Source organism: Vipera ursinii, assembly GCF_947247035.1.
Source record: "Vipera ursinii genome assembly, chromosome: 1".
Taxonomy (NCBI): Eukaryota; Metazoa; Chordata; class Lepidosauria; order Squamata; family Viperidae; genus Vipera; species Vipera ursinii.
The window spans coordinates 13,057,608-13,078,841 of record NC_139512.1 but is presented as its reverse complement, the minus strand read 5'-3'; the positions used below and the strand labels follow the sequence as shown (position 1 = coordinate 13,078,841).

The window sequence follows — 21,234 nt, the reverse complement described above, 5'->3', positions numbered from 1 at the left end:
GGATGGTAGATTTAAGGCAACATTATTGTCTCCATTTATTTCTTTGTTCATTTTCTCTCTCTCTTTCTCTCCCTCTCCACCCCTCTCTCTCTCTGTCATCTATCAATCATCATTCTTTTCTTCTTCTTCTTCTTCTTCTTCTTCTTCTTCTTCTTCTTCTTCTTCTTCTTCTTCTTCTTCTTCTTCTTCTTCTTCTTCTTCTTCTTCTTCTTCTTCTTCTCTCCACAAACCCCACTGACTCCCTTCCAGCCCTGATGATGTTAGCTAGTTGACTCGTGAAACATCTGCAAGAAAACCACCCAGCTCAGAGAGCACCAAAGACCCCCCACAGTTCAACCCTGAGCTATAAATATTCTCCTTGATGGATATTCCTTGATTCTTTTGCTAATCACCTCCCAATCAGGGGGTTGGGAGTGGGAGGCACCGTTTTACGGTGGTTCTCCTCCTATCTCCTGGGCCGTTCGCAGTCGGTGTTGACGGGAGGGCAGAGTTCCGCCCTGAGGCCTCTCATTTGTGGAGTTCCTCAGGCGTCAGTTCTCTCGCCCCTCCTGTTCAACATCTATATGAAGCCGCTGGGTGATATCATTTGTGGTTTCAGGGTGGGGTATCATCAGTACGCTGATGATACCCAACTCTTTCTTTCCACCCCGAACCAACCCAGCGATGCCCTCGCCGTGATGTCCCGTTGCCTGGAGGCGGTCCAGGTCTGGATGGGGAGAAACAGGCTTCGTCTCAATCCTGCCAAGACTGAGTGGCTGTGCATACCGGCATCTCGGGTCAACCAGACTATTCCATCTCTAACGTTGGGGGGTGAGGTGTTACCCCCCGTTGATAGGGCTCGCAACTTGGGCATCCTCCTGGATTCACGGCTCAATTTTGAAGATCACATAGGGGCCGTGACCAGGGGGGCTTTTGCCCAGGTTCGCCTGGTGCGCCAGTTGCGACCCTATCTGGACCGAGATGCCCTACGCACAGTCACTCATGCGCTCGTGACCTCCCATTTGTACTGCAACGCTCTCTACATGGGGCTGCCCTTGAGGACCACTCGGAGGCTTCAGCTGGTGCAGAATGCGGCCACGCGAGTTGTGATGGGGGTTTCCCGATACTCCCATGTAACACCTCTACTCCACGAGCTGCATTGGTTTCCGGTTGCCCTTCGGGTGAGATTCAAGGTGCTGGTGATGACCTATAAAGCCCTAAATGGCTTGGGTCCGGGATATCTGAGGGAACACCTGCTGCCAGCATCAAGTTCCCTTCGTCCAGTGCGCTCCCACAGGGAGGGTCTTCTCAGGGTGCCACCGGTAAGAGATTGCCGGCGGACGACACCCAGGGATAGGGCCTTCTCAGTGGGGGCGCCTGCCCTCTGGAACCAGCTGCCAGTGGAGCTGAGGACTGCCCCCGACCTCCGTTCATTCCGCCGGGGCCTGAAGACCTGGCTCTTCGAGCTCTCTGGCCCAGGCTGAGGATCAATCTTATTTTAACTGGGGTTTTATTTATGCAGGGACAAATATATTTTTTTAAAAATTTGTTTTTAACTTTTGAATCTTGGTTTTTTAATCACCCTGTAAACTGCCCTGAGTCCTTCGGGAAAGGGCGGTATATAAATGTAATAAAATAAATAAATAAATAAATAATGCAGTGAAGAGGTGGTTCTCCATCTTCCTGATGGAAATATGTCAGAATTGGGTTTGGGTTGGTTCAATAGCTGGCCAGGTCTGCTACCCGCTTGACGAGTAGATAGGGAGGACTGTACATCTGAAGGAATGTCTTTTGGTTCCAACAGGTAGAAGCCAAAACGCTAGAAATGTCCCGGAGCCTGACCAGCAACCTGAAGAACACTTATGAGAGCCTGTTGGCCAACTTGAAAGATCTTCCCTCCAATCTCCAAAACAAACTGTACCAAACCTGTCGAGACATGAGCGAGCTACACTCCACCTTTGCCTCCGCCCACTGTTTCAGCGACTTGTCCAGCGGCCTCTTGAGCAAGAGCTTCGCAGTCATGGCGGAAGCCCAAGGCTCGATGGACGAACTCATGGAATATGCCTTGCAAAGCCCCAAGGCCCTCCTTTGGCTGAAGGATTATCTCCCTCCCATCTTAAGCAAGAAGCAGGAGAGCACCGCGGAGCGCGAAGCGGAAGAAGAGGCGCCCCCGTTCGACATGAGGGACATCGAGAGCAACATCCTCAAAATCCAGAAAGCGTACGATCCCAGAGAGTGCGACAATGAGACCCTTTTCGTGAAGAAGGAGGAGGAGAAGGAGGAGGCGGCGGCGGCTGAGGAGGTCCCACCTTCTAGAGAATTGGAGGACATCCTCAAAATCCAAGAGGCCTATGACCCTCAAGGTTGCAAGGAGGACGCAACTCCTAGTGAGGATGAGAAGGAAGTGTCCCCTTCTAGCAAGGAAGGGTCCAAGGATTGGGGTATAATGAAGATGCTGGAGACCTACGTGCCCAAAATCTCCACCATCCAAGCACTGCTGGAGAAGAAGAACATCTCATCTTCTCTCCAGAAGGAAGAGGAAGAAGTGCCCGCCCAGGAAGAGGAAGAAGTCTTGCCCAGCAGAGATGATATCCTGAAGCTCCTTCGGGCTTATGACCCCAAAGGTTGCGAAGAATCATCTGACCCAACGGAAGTCCCAACTCTTGGCCAAAGAGAAGTCCCTCTTCCAAGCAGGGCAGACATCTTGAAACTCCTGAAGGCTTATGAGCCCCAAGAGTGTCACGAAGACAGATTGCCCAGCAAGGAGGAGAAAGAGGAAATTGAGGTGCCCCAAATTTCTATTAAGGAAGCACCTTCCATCAAGAAGGTAGAGTTTCCACCTCCTGTCCGGAAGGACGAAGTTGTCCCAACACCTGTCCAGAAAGAAGAAGAGGTCCCAACACCTGTCCAGATGGAAATAGTCCCACCACCGGTCCAGAAAGAAGAAGAGGTCCCAACACCTGTCCAGGTGGAAATAGTCCCACCACCGGTCCAGAAAGAAGAAGAGGTCCCAACACCTGTCCAGGTGGAAATAGTCCCACCACCGGTCCAGAAGGTAGAAGAGGTCCCAACACCTGTCCAGGAAGAAGTCCCACCACTTGCCCCGGAGGAAGAACTCCCCCGTCTAGCCCCAAATGCTACTCAGAGCGACATCATTTCGAGCAGGGATAACATTCTGCAACTCGAGGTCAACAAGAGCAATAACAACAACGAGGTCCCACCTTTGACCCCAGAAGAAGAGAAACAGCCGCCCGATGGCCAACCGAAGGACCTCCTGGAGATCCAAAAAGCCTACGAGCCCAGGTCGTGTGAGGACGGGTCCTCTATTAGGCAAGCGGAAGACGCCTCCCCTTCTGCTCCACAGGAGCAGGTGGACATCCTCAAAATCCAGCGGGCCTACGACCCCAAAGAATGTGAGGAGATGACTCCTTGCAGAGAGGCGGAGGAAGCCACCACAGCAGGATCCGGAGCCTCTGGAAGTTCAGAGTGGAGCATCTTCAAACTCGTGCAGTCCTACATCCCAAAGAGTCTCAAGGAGGATGTTTTTGGCAAGAAGGAGGAAGACAAGTAGAAAGACGGAAGCAAGAGGAGGGGGGGCATGTTTTGCAAACAGGGTGCTTAGCAGGGACTGCAGGTGGCGGTGGACTCACCTTGGAGAATGACCCAGGTGGTCGGTCTCCGTAAAGTCGGGCATGCAGCATGAATTACTAAAGAACGAGACGTTGAGTCAGAAGCTCACTTGAATTAGTGCTTGCCTGTTTGCTCCTGAGGGTTGCAGCCCACCTCTCACTCCCCAGCCCCATAGGTCGGGAAACTACAAGGTATAGAATAGAATAGAATAGAATAGAATAGAATAGAATAGAATAGAATAGAATAGAATAGAATAGAATAGAATAGAATAGAATAGAATAGAATAGAATAGAATAGAATAGAATAGAATAGAATAGAATGTGGAAACATAATATAGAATAGAATAGAATAGAATAGAATAGAATAGAACAGAACAGAACAGCATAGCATAGAATAGAATAGAATAGAACAGAACAGAACAGAACAGCATAGCATAGCATAGCATAGAATAGAATAGAATAGAACAGAACAGAACAGAACAGAACAGAACAGAACAGAACAGAACAGAACAGAATAGAATAGAATAGAATAGAATAGAATAGAATAGAACAGAATAGAACAGAATAGAATGTGGAAACATAATATAGAATAGAATAGAACAGAATATAATAGAATAGAACAGAACAGAATAGAACAGAACAGAATAGAATGTGTAAACATAAAATAGAATAGAATAGAATAGAATAGAATAGAATAGAATAGAATAGAATAGAATAGAATAGAATAGAATAGAATAGAATAGAATAGAATAGAATTTGGAATGAAAGAATAGAAGAGAAGAGAAGAGAAGAGAAGAGAAGAGAAGAGAAGAGAAGAGAAGAGAAGAGAAGAGAGAATGTAATAGAATAGAATAGAATCTTTATTGAGAATAGAATAGAACAGAACAGAACAGAACAGAACAGAACAGAACAGAATAGAATAGAAGCTGGAAGGGACCTTGGAGGTCTTCTAGTCCAACGGTCTAGTTTTGCGGACAGGTGGGAGACGAGGAGAAGGGATGGTTCCGCGTGAGCGGCAGGCACAAATGGAGCGTGTCACCCGTGCAGAGTTGTCTGCTGGTTCATGAAAGTGGAGCTGCGCATGCGCTTGCCCAACAATTCTACGACCCGGTTTGGAACGGACCACGGCCTGTTCTCAAGCAGAACCTTCACCATTTCAGACAAATGGCCGTCCAGGGTCTTCTTAAAAGCCTCCAATGTTGGAGTACCCAGAACCTCTGAAGGCGTCATTCAGAACAATGGAATAACAGAATAAGAGGAGTTGGAAGGGAGATCATCTAGTCCAACCCCCCTGCTCAGGCAGAAAGGCCCTGTACCATTTCAGACAAATGGCTGTCCAGTCTCTTCTTAAAAACTTCCAGTGTTGGAGCTTTCACAGCTTCTGGAGGCAGGTTGTTCCACTGGTTAATTGTTCTCACTGTCAGGAAGTTTCTCCTTATATTCTAGGTTGCTTCTCTCCTTGGTTAGTTTCCATCCGTTGCTTCTTGTCCTGCCTTCGGGCGTTTTGGAGAAGAGCTTGACTCCCTCTTCTTTGGGGCAGCCCCTGAGATACTGGAACATTGCTATCATGTCACCCCTCGTTCTTCCCTGGAAGGTGGGCTAGACATTCCCAATTCCTGCAACCAATCTTCATATATTTTAGTCTCCAGACCCTTAATCAGTTGCTCTTCTCTGAAATGGAAGTGTTTCCTGACTGAGCAGGGGATTAGACTAGATGACCTCCAAGGTTCCTTCCATCTCTGTTATTCTGCCCCGTGGGTTGATAGCTTGGGACAAAGCAATGGCAATAGCCGTTAGATTTATACGCCGCTTCACAGTGCTTTACAGCCCTCTCTAAGCGGTTTATAGAGTCAGCCTATTGACCCAAGAATCTGGCTCCTCATTTTACCGACCTGGGAAGGATGGAAGGCTGAGTTAACCTTGAGCCGGTCGGGATCGAACTGCTGGCAGTCGGCAGAGTCAGCCTGCAATACTGCATTCTAACCACTGCACCATCATGGTTCAGAAGCTCCACCTTTGGCCGTGGAGGCTGGGAGTTGTAGTCTGACGCATCTAAAGATGGGGTAACGATGGAAACAGGGCAAGTGTGCCCAAATTGTTCCAATGGGATTCCCTCCCCCATCGACACACACACACACACACACACACACACACACACACACGGAGCCCCGCCGAATGCTCTCTTTTTTCAAACACAGGCAGTCCTCGACTTAAAAACACAGCTGAGCCCAACATTCGCTTTGCTAAGCAAGACAGTTGTTAAGCAAGCTTTGTCCCGTTTTGCGACCTTTCTTTACACCATTGTTAAGTGACAGTTAGAACAATTAACCAGTGGAACTACCTGCCTCCAGAAGCTGTGAATGCTCCAATGCTGGAAGTTTTTAAGAAGGGACTGGACAGCCATTTGTCTGAAATGGTATAGGCTTTCCTGCCTGAGAAGGGGGGGTGGGTTGGACTAGATGACCTCCAAGGTGGCTTCCAACTCAAAACTAGGAAATCTCAAAAATACTTACGAAAAAGACAACAGTTGTGGGGTCTTTCATGTTTCAAACCCCGGAGGTTTTTAAGAAGGGACTGGACAGCCATTTGTCTGAAATGGTTTAGGTAGGGTTTTCTGCCTGAGCGGGGGGGTTGGACTAGATGATCTCCAAGGTCCCTTCCAACTTGAAACTAGGAAATCTCAAAAATACTTACGAAACAGTTTCAAACACTGGAAGTTTTTAAGAAGGGACTGTGGACAGACATTTGTCTGAAATGGTGTAGGGTTTTGTGCCTGAGCAGGGGGTGGGACTAGATGACCTCCAAGGTCCCTCCCAACTTTATTATATTACTTATTTTAAATTAATCTAGCTTCCCCATTGACTTGGCTTGTCAGGTCTCCAAATGCGATCATATAACCCCAGACACTGCAACCATGCTAAATGCATATAAATACCCGTGACCATGGGGATGTTGCAACGGACGTAAGTTTGAAATTTTGAATGGTCACTAAATGAATGGTTTTAGGTTGAAGATTAACTAATGTTTCCAGACTTTTGGTCCTGCTCTGGGTGGGAGCTATATTAAGATTTTTTTGATATGGGTCTTCCCACTTCTCGTTCCCTTAGTGTCCTCTGCATAACACTCCTTGACTCACGACCCCCATTGATCCTCAGATTTCTGTTGCTAAGTGAGACATGACCTTTCTCGCCAATCACCGCAGCGGTTGAAGTTAGCCCCACGGTCGTTAAGTGAGTCTGGCTTGCCCATGGACTTTTCTTGTCAGAAGGCTGCAAAAGGAGAATCCAGTGACACCCCCCCCCCCAGGGGACATGGCCACCGTTGTAAATGTGAGCCGGTTGACAAGTATTTTGACCACGCGGTCGTGAGGATGCCACGACGCTTGCGTGAAAAGCGGTCATGAAGCCACTTTGTTCAGTGCCATTGTTAACTTTGGTCGTAAGCTGAGGACCATCTGGCGCTTTGGTGTCCGGAAATCAAAATAATTTCTTCCCTGTTTGGACAATGTCTTCCCACAGCTGAGTCCTTTTTTGCTAAAGAAGGCATAAAGGAATATTTCTTCCCTTCAAAAGGTTTTCTCACCGTGGGGCACTTTTAAGATGGGTGGACTTCAATTCCCAGAATTCCCCAGCCAGCTCTGCTGGCTGGGGAATTCTGGGAGTTGAAGTCCACCCATCTTGAAGTGGCCCGGATTGAGATACTCACAACATTGTTTAGTGACCATTTACCACAGCACTGCAAAAAGTGACTTATGACTGTTTTCTCACACAACTGTCGCAGCATTCCCCAGGGTCATGTGATCAAAATGCAGACACTGGGCGACTCATCTTTACGACGGTCGCAGTGTCCCGGGGTCACGTGATCCCTTTCGTGACCTTCCGACAAGCCCAAGTCCACGAGGAAGCCAGTTTCGCTCGACAGCCGTCTCGCTTAATGTAACGGCTACAGCGATTCCCTTAACAACCGTGGCAGGAGCGGTCGTAAAACGGGTCACCTTTCACTGAACCCATGTCGACTCCCTTAGCAACAAAACCTCTCTTCTGTCCTTCTTTTCATTGCGGGAAGCTGACGTTCCAGACCAAGAGGAGGACCGTTGTGGGATCCTTACCGTTATCCCCTGAATTTCCAATACGGATAAATCCTCGGCTTACGACCGTTCGAAGTTACCACGGCGGTGGGGGAGAGGAAAAAAAAGAGTCCTCAGACTTAACATTCTTGCAGTCCTGTGATGCAAAATCCAGGCGCTTGGCACCCAGCGTGCGTGTTCGTTGCCAGTTGCGGCGTGATGCGACTGTCACTTATAACGTTTCCGGAATGGGGGGGGCTTAAGATAAGCCGATGGGGGGGAACTGGATCCACTTAACAACTGTGTGATTCGTGAACAAAGCTGGCTTCGCGCAACAAACGTGCAATTCGCGGACAGCCGGGAAAAAGGTGGTAAAATCACGACCCGGGATACTCAAAAAGACCCTGTTCCCGATGGAAGTGGGAGTCGTAAAGTCGAGGACTGCCTGCCCTACACGACACAATGGTCTGCTTTATCAGTGTCTGGGGGTGGGGAGCTGAAGTCAGACCGGGACGTCCCCTCCTTGCTCGGGGAGGGGGGGAGGAGGAGGAGAGAAAGGAAGCTGCAGAGAAGATATCCATCCCCAACCTTCTTTACGTCTTCTGAGCACCAAGGTGGTTTTTCCAGGAGGTTGGAAAAAGCCCCAAAGCTTCTGGCCCACAGGAGACCTTTTGTGGGTCCAACCAGGCTCCCAGGCAGATTATTCTATTCTATATTCTATTCTATAATGTAATTCAATTCTATCCTATATTCTATTCTATTCTGTAATTCTATTCTATTCCGTTCTATTCTATATTCTATTCTAAATTCTATTCTGTTCTATTCCCTATTCTGTTCTATGTTCTATTCTATCCTGTAATTCAATTCTATATTCTATTCTATAATTCTATTCTATTCCGTTCTATTCTATATTCTATCCTATTCCATTTCATTTATTCCCTATTCTATTCTAGTCTGTAATTCTATTCCATTCCATTCCACTCTCTATCCTATTCTATTTCTGTTCTATTCTATTCTATTTATTTCCTATTCTATTCTATCCTGTAATTCAATTCAATTCAATATTCTATTCTATTCTGAAATCCTATTCTATTCTATCCCATTCTATATTCTATTCTAAATTCTATTCTATTCCATTCCATATTCTATTCCATTCCATTTATTTTCTATTCTATTCTATTCTATTCTATTCTATTCTATTCTATTCTATTCTATTCTATTCTATTCTATTCTATTCTATTCTATTCTATTCTATTCTAGTTCTGTTCTATTATATTCAGTTCTGTTCTATTGTATTCTGTTCTGTTCTATTCCGATTTTTATTTTTATTCTATTCTACTGTATATTCTATTTATTCTATATTTTGTTCTATTCTGTTCTTGGGCCAGAGTCCGAATACCTGCAGAGGAGGTTACCTGCGCAGGTGTTCCCTGCCACTTCTTCCATCTCTGACTTCCAACCTTTAGCAACAGACCAGCAGCCTCCTTACGAATGGCAGGTTTGGGACATCTGCAGGGACAACGGGGTCCAAAGGGGTGGCCGGGAGCTGTCGAAGAAACATCCTCCCGTCCACAAATAGAGGGGAGTTGGGGGAGGGGGGAAAATCCTGCTAACAGACACAACTTTGGGGTCCAGAAGAAGCCCCCCAAGAGACTGGACCCAAATCAGTCAAGAAGTGACACGACAGAGCATTTTGGCTGCTAAGAGTCTTTGGTGTTCTCCCAGCTTGTTTTTTTTGCGGACATTACTTGCGGACTAGGTAACGCCATCAGTGCTAAGCAGGAGTGGAGCTTAGAGAGAGGAGGAGGAGGAGGAGGAGACAAGGAGAAGATGGAGGAGGAGTGGTGAACGAAAAGGAAGGCGACAGCTGTGGTTTTTTTTTCCTTGCAGACATTTTGTTATCCAATTAGGTAACACCACAAGTGCGAGGAGAGTTGAGTTTAGAGGTAGTAGTAGTAGTAGTAGTAGTAGTAGTAGTAGTAGTAGTATGGGGTCCTTGGTGCTCTCTGAGCTTGTTTGTTTGCTTGCAGACATTTCATGACCCAGCTAGGGAACATCATCAGTGCTAAAGAGGAGTGGAGTTTAGGGAGGAGGAGGAGGAGGACTGTAGGATCCTTGGTGTTCTCAGTGATAGAAGGGATGGGGGGAGTTGTTGGGAGGAGGAGGAATAGGAGAGTGACAACTGTGTTTTTTTCTTGCAGACATTTTGTTATCCAATTAGGTAACACCACAAGTGCGAGGAGAGTTGGGTTTAGAGAAAGTAGTAGTAGTAGTAGTAGTAGTATGGGGTCCTTGGTGCTCTCTGAGCTTGGTTGTTTGCTTGCAGACATTTCATGACCCAGCTAGGGAACATCATCAGTGCTAAAGAGGAGTGGAATTTAGGGAGGAGGAGGACTGTAGGATCCTTGGTGTTCTCAGTGATAGAAGGGATGGGGGGGTTGTTGGGAGGAGGAGGAGGAATAGGAGAGTGACAACTGTTTTTTTTTCTTGCATTTTGTTATCCACTTAGGTAATACCACGAGTGCGAGGAGAGTTGAGTTTAGAGAAAGTAGTAGTAGTAGTAGTAGTAGTAGTAGTAGTAGTAGTAGTAGTAGTATGGGGTCCTTGGTGCTCTCTGAGCTTGGTTGTTTGCTTGCAGACATTTCATGACCCAGCTAGGGAACACCATCAGTGCTAAAGAGGAGTGGAGTTTAGGGAGGAGGAGGAGGAGGACTGTAGGATCCTTGGTGTTCTCAGTGATAGAAGGGATGGGGGGGTTGTTGGGAGGAGGAGGAGGAGGAGGAATAGGAGAGTGACAACTGTTTTTTTTTCTTGCAGACATTTTGTTATCCAGTTAGGTAACACCACGAGTGTGAGGAGAGTGGAGTTTAGAGAAAGTAGTAACAGTAAGGGGTCCTTAGGACTCTCTGAGCTTGGTTGTTTGCTTGCACACATTTCATGACCCAACTAGGTAACATCAACAGTGCTAGAACTCAGTGGGGTTTGTGGAGAGGAGGAGGAGGAGGAGGAGGAGTGCTGCAACTCTGGGCTACTTGGTGCTCTCTGAACTTGGTTTCCTTGCAGACATTTCATGACCCAGCTAGCTAACACCATCAATGTTAGAAGGGGTTGCCAGCGTTGACGAGGGTGTGTTTTTTTCTCCCCGGTGGTTCCTTGGAGTATTGTTTCCTGCTTGAAAGTTTGTCTGGGTGCGAGCTGCTGGAAAGGCTGCATTCTGGTCTGTTTCCTTCTTAGCTTTTTCATTGTCTCTTTGGACGGGTGTGTACTGGTGCTCAACTTACAACCGGACGCCTAACGACCCTTTGAGGTTACAATGGACCTCCGCGGGGGCACTTACAACCTGGTTGCAAAGGCCGATTCCCCCGTGACCACATGACACGTTGGGCATTCAGCAACCGGCCCACATTCACCGCTATTTGCAGTATCCTGCAGTCACATGACCCAAAACCTGGCACTGAATCCCCGGTTTGGGGTGAAACCGGCCCATAATCAACAAGTGCTTCGTTTTACGACTGCCGTGTTCACTTAAAAACCACCACAATAAGAGGTCCTAAAATTGGGCTGGCCGATTTACAACTGTCACAACTTATGACTGTGATGGGCAGGCTCCCTTATGGCTGTAAGTCAAGGATGACCTGTAAATGCAGTTACCGTATTTTTCGGACCATAAGACGCACCGGACCATAAGACGCACCCAGTTTTTAGAGCAGGAAAACAAGAAAAAAAATTCTTTCTCCTTCTCTCTCTCTCCCTTTCTCTCCCTCCCTCTCCCATTGTCCCTTCCTTCCTTCCTTCCCTCCCTCTTTGTCCTTCCCTCTCTGCATTAGAGCAGTACCCGCGGAGGCGGCCCTGCAGCCCGGCTTTCTCTTGCAGAAAGCAGGCTGAAACGGAGTGAGGAGATTGCCAGAAATGCGAATCGGCCGATCTCGCGCTCCTGCAAACTCCCTCGCTCGGTTTCAGCTTCCCTTGCTACAAGAGAAAGCAGGCTGAAACGAGGCAGATTGCAGCAGCATGAGATCAGCCCATTCGCATTCCTGGCAATCTCCTCACTCCGTTTCAGCCTGCTTTCTCTTGTAGCAAGGGAAGCTGAAACCGAGCGAGGGAGAGTGCAGGAGTGTGAGATCGGCGTTTCTCAGCATGTGTCGATTTGTGCTCCACTTGCAGAGGTTGGGGCTGGCCATACGGATCACCTTTGGACCATAAGACACACCCTCGCTTTCCCCCCTTTTGGGGAAAAAGTGCGTCTTATGGTCCGAAAAATACGGTACTTTCTATGTTATTAGCACTACGTCTGGTTAGCACTGATGACGTTACCTAGTTGGGCCATGAGACGTCTGCAAGAAAACAATGAAGCTCAGAGAGGACCCCACAGTCCATTCCCTCTTCCGCCTCCCCTTCTCATTCCCCCTCCTCTCCACAACCCCCACATTCCCTTCTAGCACTGATGATAGTCTCTAGTTGGGTAATGAAATGTCCGCGAGAAAACACCCAAGCGCAGAGAGCATCAAGGAGCCCAGAGTCGTCCTCTCTGCAACCCCCCCCTCCTTTCTTGCTGTCAATGCTGCAAACATTGACGTTTTTGAACCGACAACATAAGACAGCCTTTGGTTTAAACTGCTTCGCTTTGAGTCTTGAAGGGAGGGAATTTTCTAACGGCTATTTTGAGAAGATTAGAAAAGCCCGCATACAGAATGGGAGGAGAGACCTCCTATGTAAAAGTAATTGGATGTGATTTACGACGTGTAGGGCGGGGAGTGTGTGTGTGTTACGATGGCTTTGTGGGGGGGGGGAGAGGAGATTTCAGATTCTGGCATCCCTCCACGAGTGCCGACGTTCCGTTTCGTTACTAAGACTTTTTAGATAAATAATATGCCTGCAACTTGTTGGAATTGTCTCGTTCATCGGAACCAGGACACTTGCACTGATGACGTTACGTAGCTGGGTCACGAAACGTCTGCAAGAAAATAGCAAGCCTCAGAAAGCACCAAGGTTCTTCTTCTCCCCTTCTCTTTCTCACCGCAAACTTCACTCCCTTTAGCACCGTTGATGTTGCCTAGTTGAGTAATGAAACATCGGTGCACCAAGGGCCCCACAGTCCTCCTCCTCCAAGCCACAAAACCCACACCCCCTTCTGGAACTGATGACGTTATGTAGTTTAGAGATGAGACGTCTGGAAGAAAACCCAAATCAAGAGAGCGCCAAGGAACCCGGTCTTCCTCCTCTCCTGGCACTCCGCAAACCCCACATTCCCTTCTGGCACTGATGACGTTCCCTAGTCGGGTGGCGAAACGTCCGCAAGAGAACCACCCAGCTCCGGGGGTGCCGAGGACCCCGCAGTTCAACCCTTCCAAGCTGGAACCCCTTCAGCTTCTCCCCCCCTGAAAATCTCCGGCCCTCAGAGGGTCTGGATGTGGGTGGATCTCCAAAGTTTTAAAGCCCCGGTCAACGACCCCTGCTCTTCTCGTTCCCCGAGCCGGAGAAAAGGAAAAAAAAAATGAAGGAGGTAGACCAAAGACCGGCGGCCTTTTCTTTTTTCTCTCTCTCTTTTTTTTCATTAAAAAACAACCCTTTATATATTCCATTTCGTGTTCTGTGGAAATCACAAGATTAAAGGTGAGAGGCGGGAGAGGGGAGGACAGGGAAGCGCTGAGGAACGTGGGGGGGGAAGGGGCAATACAAATGTACCGGGGGTGGGTGGGTGGGTGGGTCAGCCCTCCCCCCCCCGCCCCGAAGTTCATCATTCTGGAGGGAGCGAAGGGGGAAGAGGAGAGCGGAGGGGGGAAGAGTTCTCGGGGAGGACATGACCTAGAACGCCATCTACCGCGGGGGGCCTGGAGAAGCATCGCAGAAAACGCCGGGCGCAGGCTGCCGGCGTCACCAACAATCCGGGGCCACTTCCTCGGGCGTGGGTGGGTGTGGGGGGAGGGCCCCTTTCGGCCGCCCTCAACTCTCCTCATCTTCGTCCGCCGAGTCCGACTCTGGGTGGGCCCTGCCTCGCTCCGTCCCGGCCCGCTCCGTCTCGGCATAGTCCTGCGCTCCGCTGGGGTCCCAAGAGGGCGGGAAGGAAGAAGTGGGAGAGAGAGAGAAAGAGAGAGAGAGAGAGAGAGATCAGGGCGTGAGGAAGAGCCGGGAAACCTGGGGACCTGCGGCAGCCTTCCTAAATTCAGGAAGGGTCTTCTCGGAGGCCGGGGAAGGGAAGGGCGGTTTGCGAGATATCCCTTCCCTCCCATCTCCCTTCCTCCTTCCTTCTTTTCCTTTCCTTTCCTTCTTTCCCGACGTGCCTTCCTCCCTCTTCTTCTTCTTTCCCTTTCTTTCCTCCTTCCCTTTCTGTCCCTCCTTCCTTTCTTTCCTTCCTCCACCTTCCCTTTCTCCCTCCCCTCCTCCATCTCCTTCCTCCCTCCCTTCCTCCCTATTTCTTCTTTCTTCCTTCCCCCCTCCCTTCCTCTTCCCTCCCTCTCTCCCTCTCCTTCCTTCCTCCCTCCACCCCTCCTTCCTCCCTCCCTCTCCTTCCTTCCTCCCTCCACCCCTCCTTCCTCCCTCCCTCTCCTTCCTTCCTCCCTCCACCCCTCCTTCCTCCCTCCCTCCACCCTTTTCCCTCCCTCCTTCCTCCACCCTCCCTTTTCCCTTCCTCTTTCCCTCTACTTCCTCCCTCCCTCCCCTCCCTTCCTTCCTCTACCCTTTCTTTTCCCTCTCCCTCCCTCCTCCCTCCCTTTCCTCCCTCCCTCCCTCCACCCTTTTCCCTCCCTGCCTCTCCCTCCTTCCTTCCTCCACCCCCCCTTTTCCCTCCCTCCCTCCCTCCCTCTCCTTCCTTCCTCCCTCCCTCCCTCCCGTGCCCGCCCCCCAGACCGACTTACTCGTTGTGGGCGTCTTCGGGCGATGTCCCCCTCTTGCCCTCTCCGGAAGTCCAGTCTTCCCCTCGGCCCTTGTCCTCTGCTTCCCCTTCCTCTTTCTGGGTGGCCGACTCCCCATTCACGGGCGCTGGGAGATCTGGAAGAGGAACAGGCCTTCTCGCACCAGGAGCAAAGGGGAGAGCAGGCAAAGGGCTGGATTTCTCTCCCCTTGGGAATCCTGGGCTGCTTCTCAGCAATGGGGGTCTCTTGGGACCCCTCCCCCACCACCGAGATGGGAAGCCAGCAGCTCAACGGGGTCTCCTTTTCTAAGGAACAGGGGCGAATCCCGCAGCTTTCAGAATCGATATTTGACCGGCCGAAGTTTCCCGGAATCTTTGGATTTCGACTCCCGCCTGGAAAGGACCTTACCGGCATCTTTTTCCTCCTGGCTCCGCTCGTTCTCCGTTTCCCCGGCCGGCAACTTCTCCTTGTCTCTGCCCCCTTCCTCCTTCTCCTCCTTCTCCACGTCAGCCCTGTGCACCTTCTGGTTGCCCCCAGTTTTGGGGCCCAGGACGCGCGATTTCAGGCAGGTGTAGACTTCGGCTGCCTTTTCCATCACATCCTTGTTGGCTTTGTAACGTCGAATCTGATGATGACCGAAAGAAGACGAAGAAGAAGAAGAAAAAAAGAAAGGAAGGTTCAGCCTGGGAGGGTCTGGAAGGGCAGCTCCAAAGGGCTCCCACGAGGGCAGCTATCTGAACCCTTCAGGTTCCTGGAACTAAGAAGAGATTTCCTGACAGTGAGAACGATTAACCAGTGGAACGAAATTCCTCCAGAAGCTGTGGGTGCTCCAACACTGGAAGTTCTCAAGAAGAGACTGGACAGCCGTTTGTCCGAAATGGTATAAGGTTTCCTGCCTGAGCAGGGGGTTGGACTAGAAGACCTCCAAGATCCCTTCCAGCTCTATTCTATTCTATTCTATTCTATTCTATTCTATTCTATTCTATTCTATTCTATTCTATTCTATCCTATCCTGTAATTCTAATTCTATTCTATTCTTATTCATTCCATTCCATATTCTATTCTATTCTATTCTATTCCATTCTATTATTCTATTCTATTCTTATTCTAATTCATTCCATTCCATTATTCTATTCTATTCCTATTCTATCCTGTAATTCTATTCTATTCTATTCTGTAATTCTATTCTATTCTGTAATTATATTCTATTTTCAATATTCTGTTCTGTTCTATTCTATTCTATCCTATCCTTATCCTATGCTTATTCTATTCTGTATGCTAATTCTATTCCATTCCATTCCATTCTATTATTCTGTTTATTCCATTCTTTATTCCATTCTATTCTTTATCCTATTCTTTATCCTATCCTATCCTATCCTATCCTATCCTATCCTATCCTTATTCTATTCTATTCTATTCTATTATCCTATCCTATCCTAACCTATCCTATCCTAACCTAACCTATCCTATCCTATCCTATCCTATCCTATCCTATCCTATCCTAATTATTCTATTCTATTCTTAGTCTAGTCTAGTCTATCCTATCCCTATTTTATTCTGTAATTATGATGGTTTCTTAGTCTTCACACCCCGGTCAGCTCGATTTTAGGTGATGTGGTTGGCTAACCTCCGTTCATTCCGCCGGGGCCTGAAGACCTGGCTCTTCGAGCTCTCTGGCCCAGGCTGAGGATTAATTTATTTTAATTGGGGTTTTAGTTGCACAGGGTTAAATTTAATCTTTTTTAAACTGGTTTTAACTTTTGTATTTTTGGTTTTTAATTCCCTGTAAACCGCCCTGAGTCCTCAGGGAAAGGGCGGTATACAAATGTAATAAAATAAAATAAATAAATAAATAAACCCAGCCAGTGTCGCTCAATCAATAAATATCTATGAAGATTCTCAACCATCCAGGTCAAGGCTGTCCCCTTGTAGCATCACGTGATCAAAATTCAAACACTTGGCAACTGACTCCTATTTACGATGGTTTTCAGTATCCCCGGGGGGGGGGGGGGGGGGTGGTCACGTGATCCCTTTTTGCGACCTTCTGCCAAGCAAAGTCAATTGGGGGGGGGAGGGGAGAGAAGCCGGATTCACTTAACAACCATGCTGCTAACTGTACAGCTGCAGTGATTCACTTAACAACGGTGGCAAGAAAGGCCGTAAAATGAGGCCAAAAAAATATATATGTTTCACTTAGCCAGAGAAATTTTGGGCCCAGTTGTGGTCGTTAAGTCGAGGACTCCCTGTGCATAACGACCACGACTGAGCCCCAACCTTCTCTTGCTAAGCGAGACGGTTAAGTGAGTTTTGTCCCAATTTGAACGGTCGCTAAAAGAACTGACGTACGTTGAGGACTAACCGCACAAGCTGGGCGGGAGGAGGAAACAGCCACTCTCGCCATCCGTGGCCCCACGTACCTTTTTCAGGGTAGCCACGACGTTGGTGTGCTTCTGGAGGATGTGTGAAGTGACCTGCAAGCTTCCCAGCTCTTCTAACGCGCTCAGACACCTCTTGATGTCCTAAAGGGAAAGAAGAGGATCGGGTGGGCCCAGATTGGCTGGCCTGGTTTTACAGTCCCAGGAAGCAGCGTGTCTGGCAGCGAATCAGATGGCAAGAAGGGAGGGAGGGGCATGGGGAGTCGAGGCAACGGTGCCATGCTAGCAATCTTTTAGGCTTGATTGGGGAAACTCTGGCCTTCAATCAAGAGGGGAAAGGTGGGGGGGCGTGGTTTGAAGCAGAAAAAATATACCTGGATGTTCAGGTATCCTTCAACAACGAAGGGGATGTTTCTTAACCTTGGCCATTTGAAGAAGCATGGACTTCAATTCCTAGAATTCTGGGAGTTGAAGTCCACCCAACGCAAAGCAACCTAGCTGGGGAATTCTGGGAGTGGAAGCCCACCCATCTTAAACAAACCTAGCTGGGGAATTCTGGGAGTGGAAGCCCACCCATCTTAAACAAACCTAGCTGGGGAATTCTGGGAGTGGAAGCCCACCCAACACACTGCATTCTGGCTGGGGAATTCTGGCAGTGGAAGTCCACCCAACGCAAAGCATTCTGGCTAGGGAATTCTGGGAGTGGAAGTCCACCCACCTTAAACAAACCTAGCTGGGGAATTCTGGGAGAGGAAGCCCACCCAACGCAAAGCATTCTGGCTGGGGAATTCTGGGAGTGGAAGCCCACCCAACGCAAAGCATTCTGGCTGGGGAATTCTGGGAGTGGAAGCCCACCCACCTTAAAGCAACCTAGCTGGGGAATTCTGGGAGTGGAAGTCCACCCAACGCAAAGCATTCTGGCTGGGGAATTCTGGGAGTGGAAGTCCACCCACCTTAAAGCAACCTAGCTGGGGAATTCTGGGAGTGAAAGCCCACCCACCTTAATGTCACCATGACTGAAAAACTCTGACTTAAAGGAACAAGAGGATCCCCGAATATCTGCTGGACCCATTTCTAATAGGAGGAAGGGGGTTTGAAGCTTGTGTGAATGAGCTGACTGCCTAGCCAACTCAGATAGGGAATACATCTGAAAGCTGACTCAGGAAGTCAGATTCTCCTGCCCCTGACACTGGAAGCAAAGCAGGGTGGAGTGTTTTGTGATTGATTAGAATTTTCTGGACTTCATAACGCAAGGCAGCAAATATATATAATACTCCTCCTTCCTATTTGCCCCATCCATAACCACCACCGGTGAGAGGGGGGTTGCAATGGCCCAAAGTCACCAAGTTGGCTTTCGAGCCGAAGGTGGGACTAGAACTCCCTTCTCCTGGTAATTGGCTCAGAATTGCCTAGCTGGCTTTTATGCCCAAGGCGGAACTAGAACTCATGGTCGCTTGGTAATTTGCCCCAAATCACCCAGCCTAAGGTGAGACTAGAACTCTAAATCTTCTGGTGATTGGCCCAAATCACCAGCTGGCATTCGTGCCTAAGGCGGGACTAGAATTCTCCATCTCCTGGTGATTGGCCCAAATCATCAGCTGGCATTCAGGTCTAAGGTGGGACTAGAATTCTCCATCTCCTGGTGATTGGCTCAAATCATCAGCTGGCATTCAGGCCTAAGGCGGGCCTAGAATTCTCCATCTCCTGGTGATTGGCCCAAATCATCAGCTGGCATTCAGGTCTAAGGTGGGACTAGAATTCTCCATCTCCTGGTGGTTGGCCCAAATCATCAGCTGGCATTCGTGCCTGAGGTGGGATTAGAATTCTCAACCTCCAGGTGATTTGGGCCAAATCACCAGCTACCATTGATGCCTAAGGCGGGACTAGAACTCACTGACTCCTGGGGATTGGCCCAAAGTCACCGAGGCAGCTTTCATGCTTAAGGCCAGACTAGAACTCACCAACTCCTGGTTTCTAGCCTGGTAACTTAACCACTAGACCAAACTGTCTCCAAATAGCTTACCGGATTGTCCACTTTGAGGGCAAACTTGATCTCGCTGTGCAATTTCTGAAGCTTCTCTTCCACCGTTGGTTCTGCAGTGGGAGGAACGGTTTTTTTTTAAAAGTCTGCCCCACTAGCCTCGTGGATCCCCACAGCAAGGGCATTTATTGGCTAGCCCAGGGGTCTTCAACCTTGGCCCTTTTATGGCTTGTGGACTTCAACTCCCAGAATTCCTCAGCCAGGGATGCTAGCTGAGGAATTCTGGGAGTTGAAGTCCACAAGTCATAAAAGGGCCAAGGTTGAAGACCCCCGATATATACTAAAACAACTCTCCCGCTACTATGAAGGAAAAAAAAAGGGAATTTAATCCGGAGTAGATGAGGATGTAAGAACCTGCAGTAAAAAATAACTATTTCTATTTGGTTTATCTGATCAATGTTAAAATACGTTGTTACTTCTGGCTACCTTTCACGGACTTTCGGCTAACACCAGGACCGAAAAGGTAAAATGTTTGATGGATTTTTCTATAGATATAGATGATACGGGAAGAAGAGACAAAATGTTTGTAACTTTGAAGGGGGTGAAGAGTTAATACATTTATTTATACTTATGATGAAGGTTGGAAGTCACTTTATATATTTACTTTCTCTTTATTTCTTTTTCTTCTAGTTTTTTTTTCTTGTTTCTTTTTTCTGGAACTTTTTAATTTTTTTTTCTGTCCCTTCTCTTCCTTTAACTTTAGTTTGTATTAGATTTTAGTGTTCTTAGTAAAAAATTTATATGTGCATGTGTGTGTGTGTGTGTATTAGGATATTAAATTTAATAGCTAAAATAGTAAAATGTACAATAGTTATACACCTGTAGTTGATTTAATTAGAGCAGGGAGCTTCAAGCTTAGCCCTTTTATGAGTTGTGGACTTCAACTCCCAGAATTGAACGCTGGCTGAGGAATTCTGGGAGTTGAAGTCCACAACTCATAAAAAGGGCAAGGTTGAAGACCCCTGGCTAGGCATATATCTGCTCTAGGTCCAGCCAATCAAAGGGGTCCTGGCTCTTCTGATTTGACTCCTTGAACCACCCCCTTGCAAGGTAGGCAGGCATTCAGCAAACAAAGCTCAACAGTAGAAGGACTCTTACGATCTCCCCTTTGTCAAGAGAGTTCAGTCAGAGGCTGGTGTTGTGACTCAGGGCCAGCCTGTGGGTCCGACAGCCGGGTCCGATGTATCGGAGGACTCAGATGTGGGGGAGGAGGGAAACGAACCGGCTGATGATGATTTGGAGGCTTTGCAGAGTCCTCAGCCGGGGACCTCTTCTCAGCTGTGTGAGCCCGAGAGTGCGGAGGATGATGACCCACAGCTGGCCCTGTTCAAGGACGCCCGACGCAGGAGGCAGACGAGCAGGGACAAACAAAGAAAGACTATGGGACTCCTCGGGAGGAGGCACAGGGAGACCACGCCCTGAGCTCTCTATAAAAGAAGTGTTTGGGGAGGGGCTGGTTGCTGAAAGCAACTTTTTCCGCTTGAGAAGACAAGCTCTTGTGTTTTTGTTAACTGCGTAATTAAATCTTGGCAGAAGCCTTTTAGCCTTGGACGCTCTCCAGTCTCTTCTTTCTGATAAGGGGTTTGTTAGAAGAGGGCTGGTTCAGAACAGTTTGCTTTCAGCCACCCACCCCTTAATACTACGATGGAGCAGCTTCTTGCCGAGAATGCCCAGCTCAACCAGCAACTCACCTTGCTGGCCACTCAGGTGGCACAACTGCAGGCTCAGGTACATGCTGCCCCCCCACCCAGGAGGAAATGTCAGATAGCTATGCCGGATAAATTTGCTGGTAAACCAGAACTGTTTCCTGCCTTCCTGGGACAATGCCAGCTTTATATCAGCGTGAGAGCAGCTGATTTCCCCACTGACCGAGATAAGGTGGGATTCGTGTTGAGCCTTCTGTCGGGAGATGCAGCTCGATGGGGCACGCCTCTGTTGGCACAGCCTAGCCCTTTGTTGGATAACTTTGGGGGGTTTTGTGACCATATGCGCCTCATGTACGAGGACCCGATTAAGGCGCAGACCGCCACCCGACGTCTGAAAGCTTTGAGGCAGGGTCAGCGCCCCCTACAGGCCTATATCAGCGATTTCCGGCTGCTTAGCCAGGATTCCGCCTGGAATGAGGCTGCGCTCGTGGATGCCTTTCAGGATGGCTTGTCAGAGGAGATGTTGGATGAGCTGGCCCGCGTGGACATTCCCTCAGACCTGAATGGGCTGATCCATCTTTGTCTGCGGATCGATGCCCGGCTGCAGCAGCGTAAGAGTCGCCGTGCCACCCCACAGACCCCTGCCG

General features: G+C 48.7%; 2 protein-coding genes across 5 annotated transcripts in view; one reads left to right on the top strand and one right to left on the bottom strand.

Annotated features, from left to right (window-relative positions):
- Window positions 1-2,158: 2,158 nt before the first annotated feature.
- LOC310632881 (uncharacterized protein) overlaps window positions 2,159-21,234 on the top strand; it is a gene marked incomplete at its 5' end in the record, with an annotated part of 266,672 nt that continues 247,596 nt past the window's right edge. Inside the window, one exon of the mRNA XM_083350339.1 lies at window positions 2,159-4,179. Within this exon, the coding sequence (XP_083206465.1) occupies window positions 2,159-3,550 (1,392 nt within the window). The 3' untranslated portion in view covers window positions 3,551-4,179. The remainder of the gene's footprint in view (window positions 4,180-21,234) is intronic.
- The window catches only part of HDGFL2 (HDGF like 2), a 41,674-nt gene continuing 33,063 nt past the window's right edge, over window positions 12,624-21,234 (bottom strand). The window contains exons 12-16 of one of the 4 annotated variants that reach the window (XM_083363598.1): window positions 18,924-18,994; window positions 16,943-17,044; window positions 14,934-15,150; window positions 14,529-14,661; window positions 12,624-13,714 (exon numbers count right to left, since the gene is read on the bottom strand). In XM_083363598.1, the coding sequence (XP_083219724.1) occupies window positions 13,618-13,714; window positions 14,529-14,661; window positions 14,934-15,150; window positions 16,943-17,044; window positions 18,924-18,994 (620 nt within the window). In that variant the 3' untranslated portion in view covers window positions 12,624-13,617. Of the gene's footprint in view, window positions 13,715-14,528; window positions 14,662-14,933; window positions 15,151-16,942; window positions 17,045-18,923; window positions 18,997-20,039; window positions 20,078-21,234 lie in introns of those variants that run through there. The other 3 variants (XM_083363597.1, XR_014492646.1, XR_014492647.1) reach the window with 3 other exon arrangements.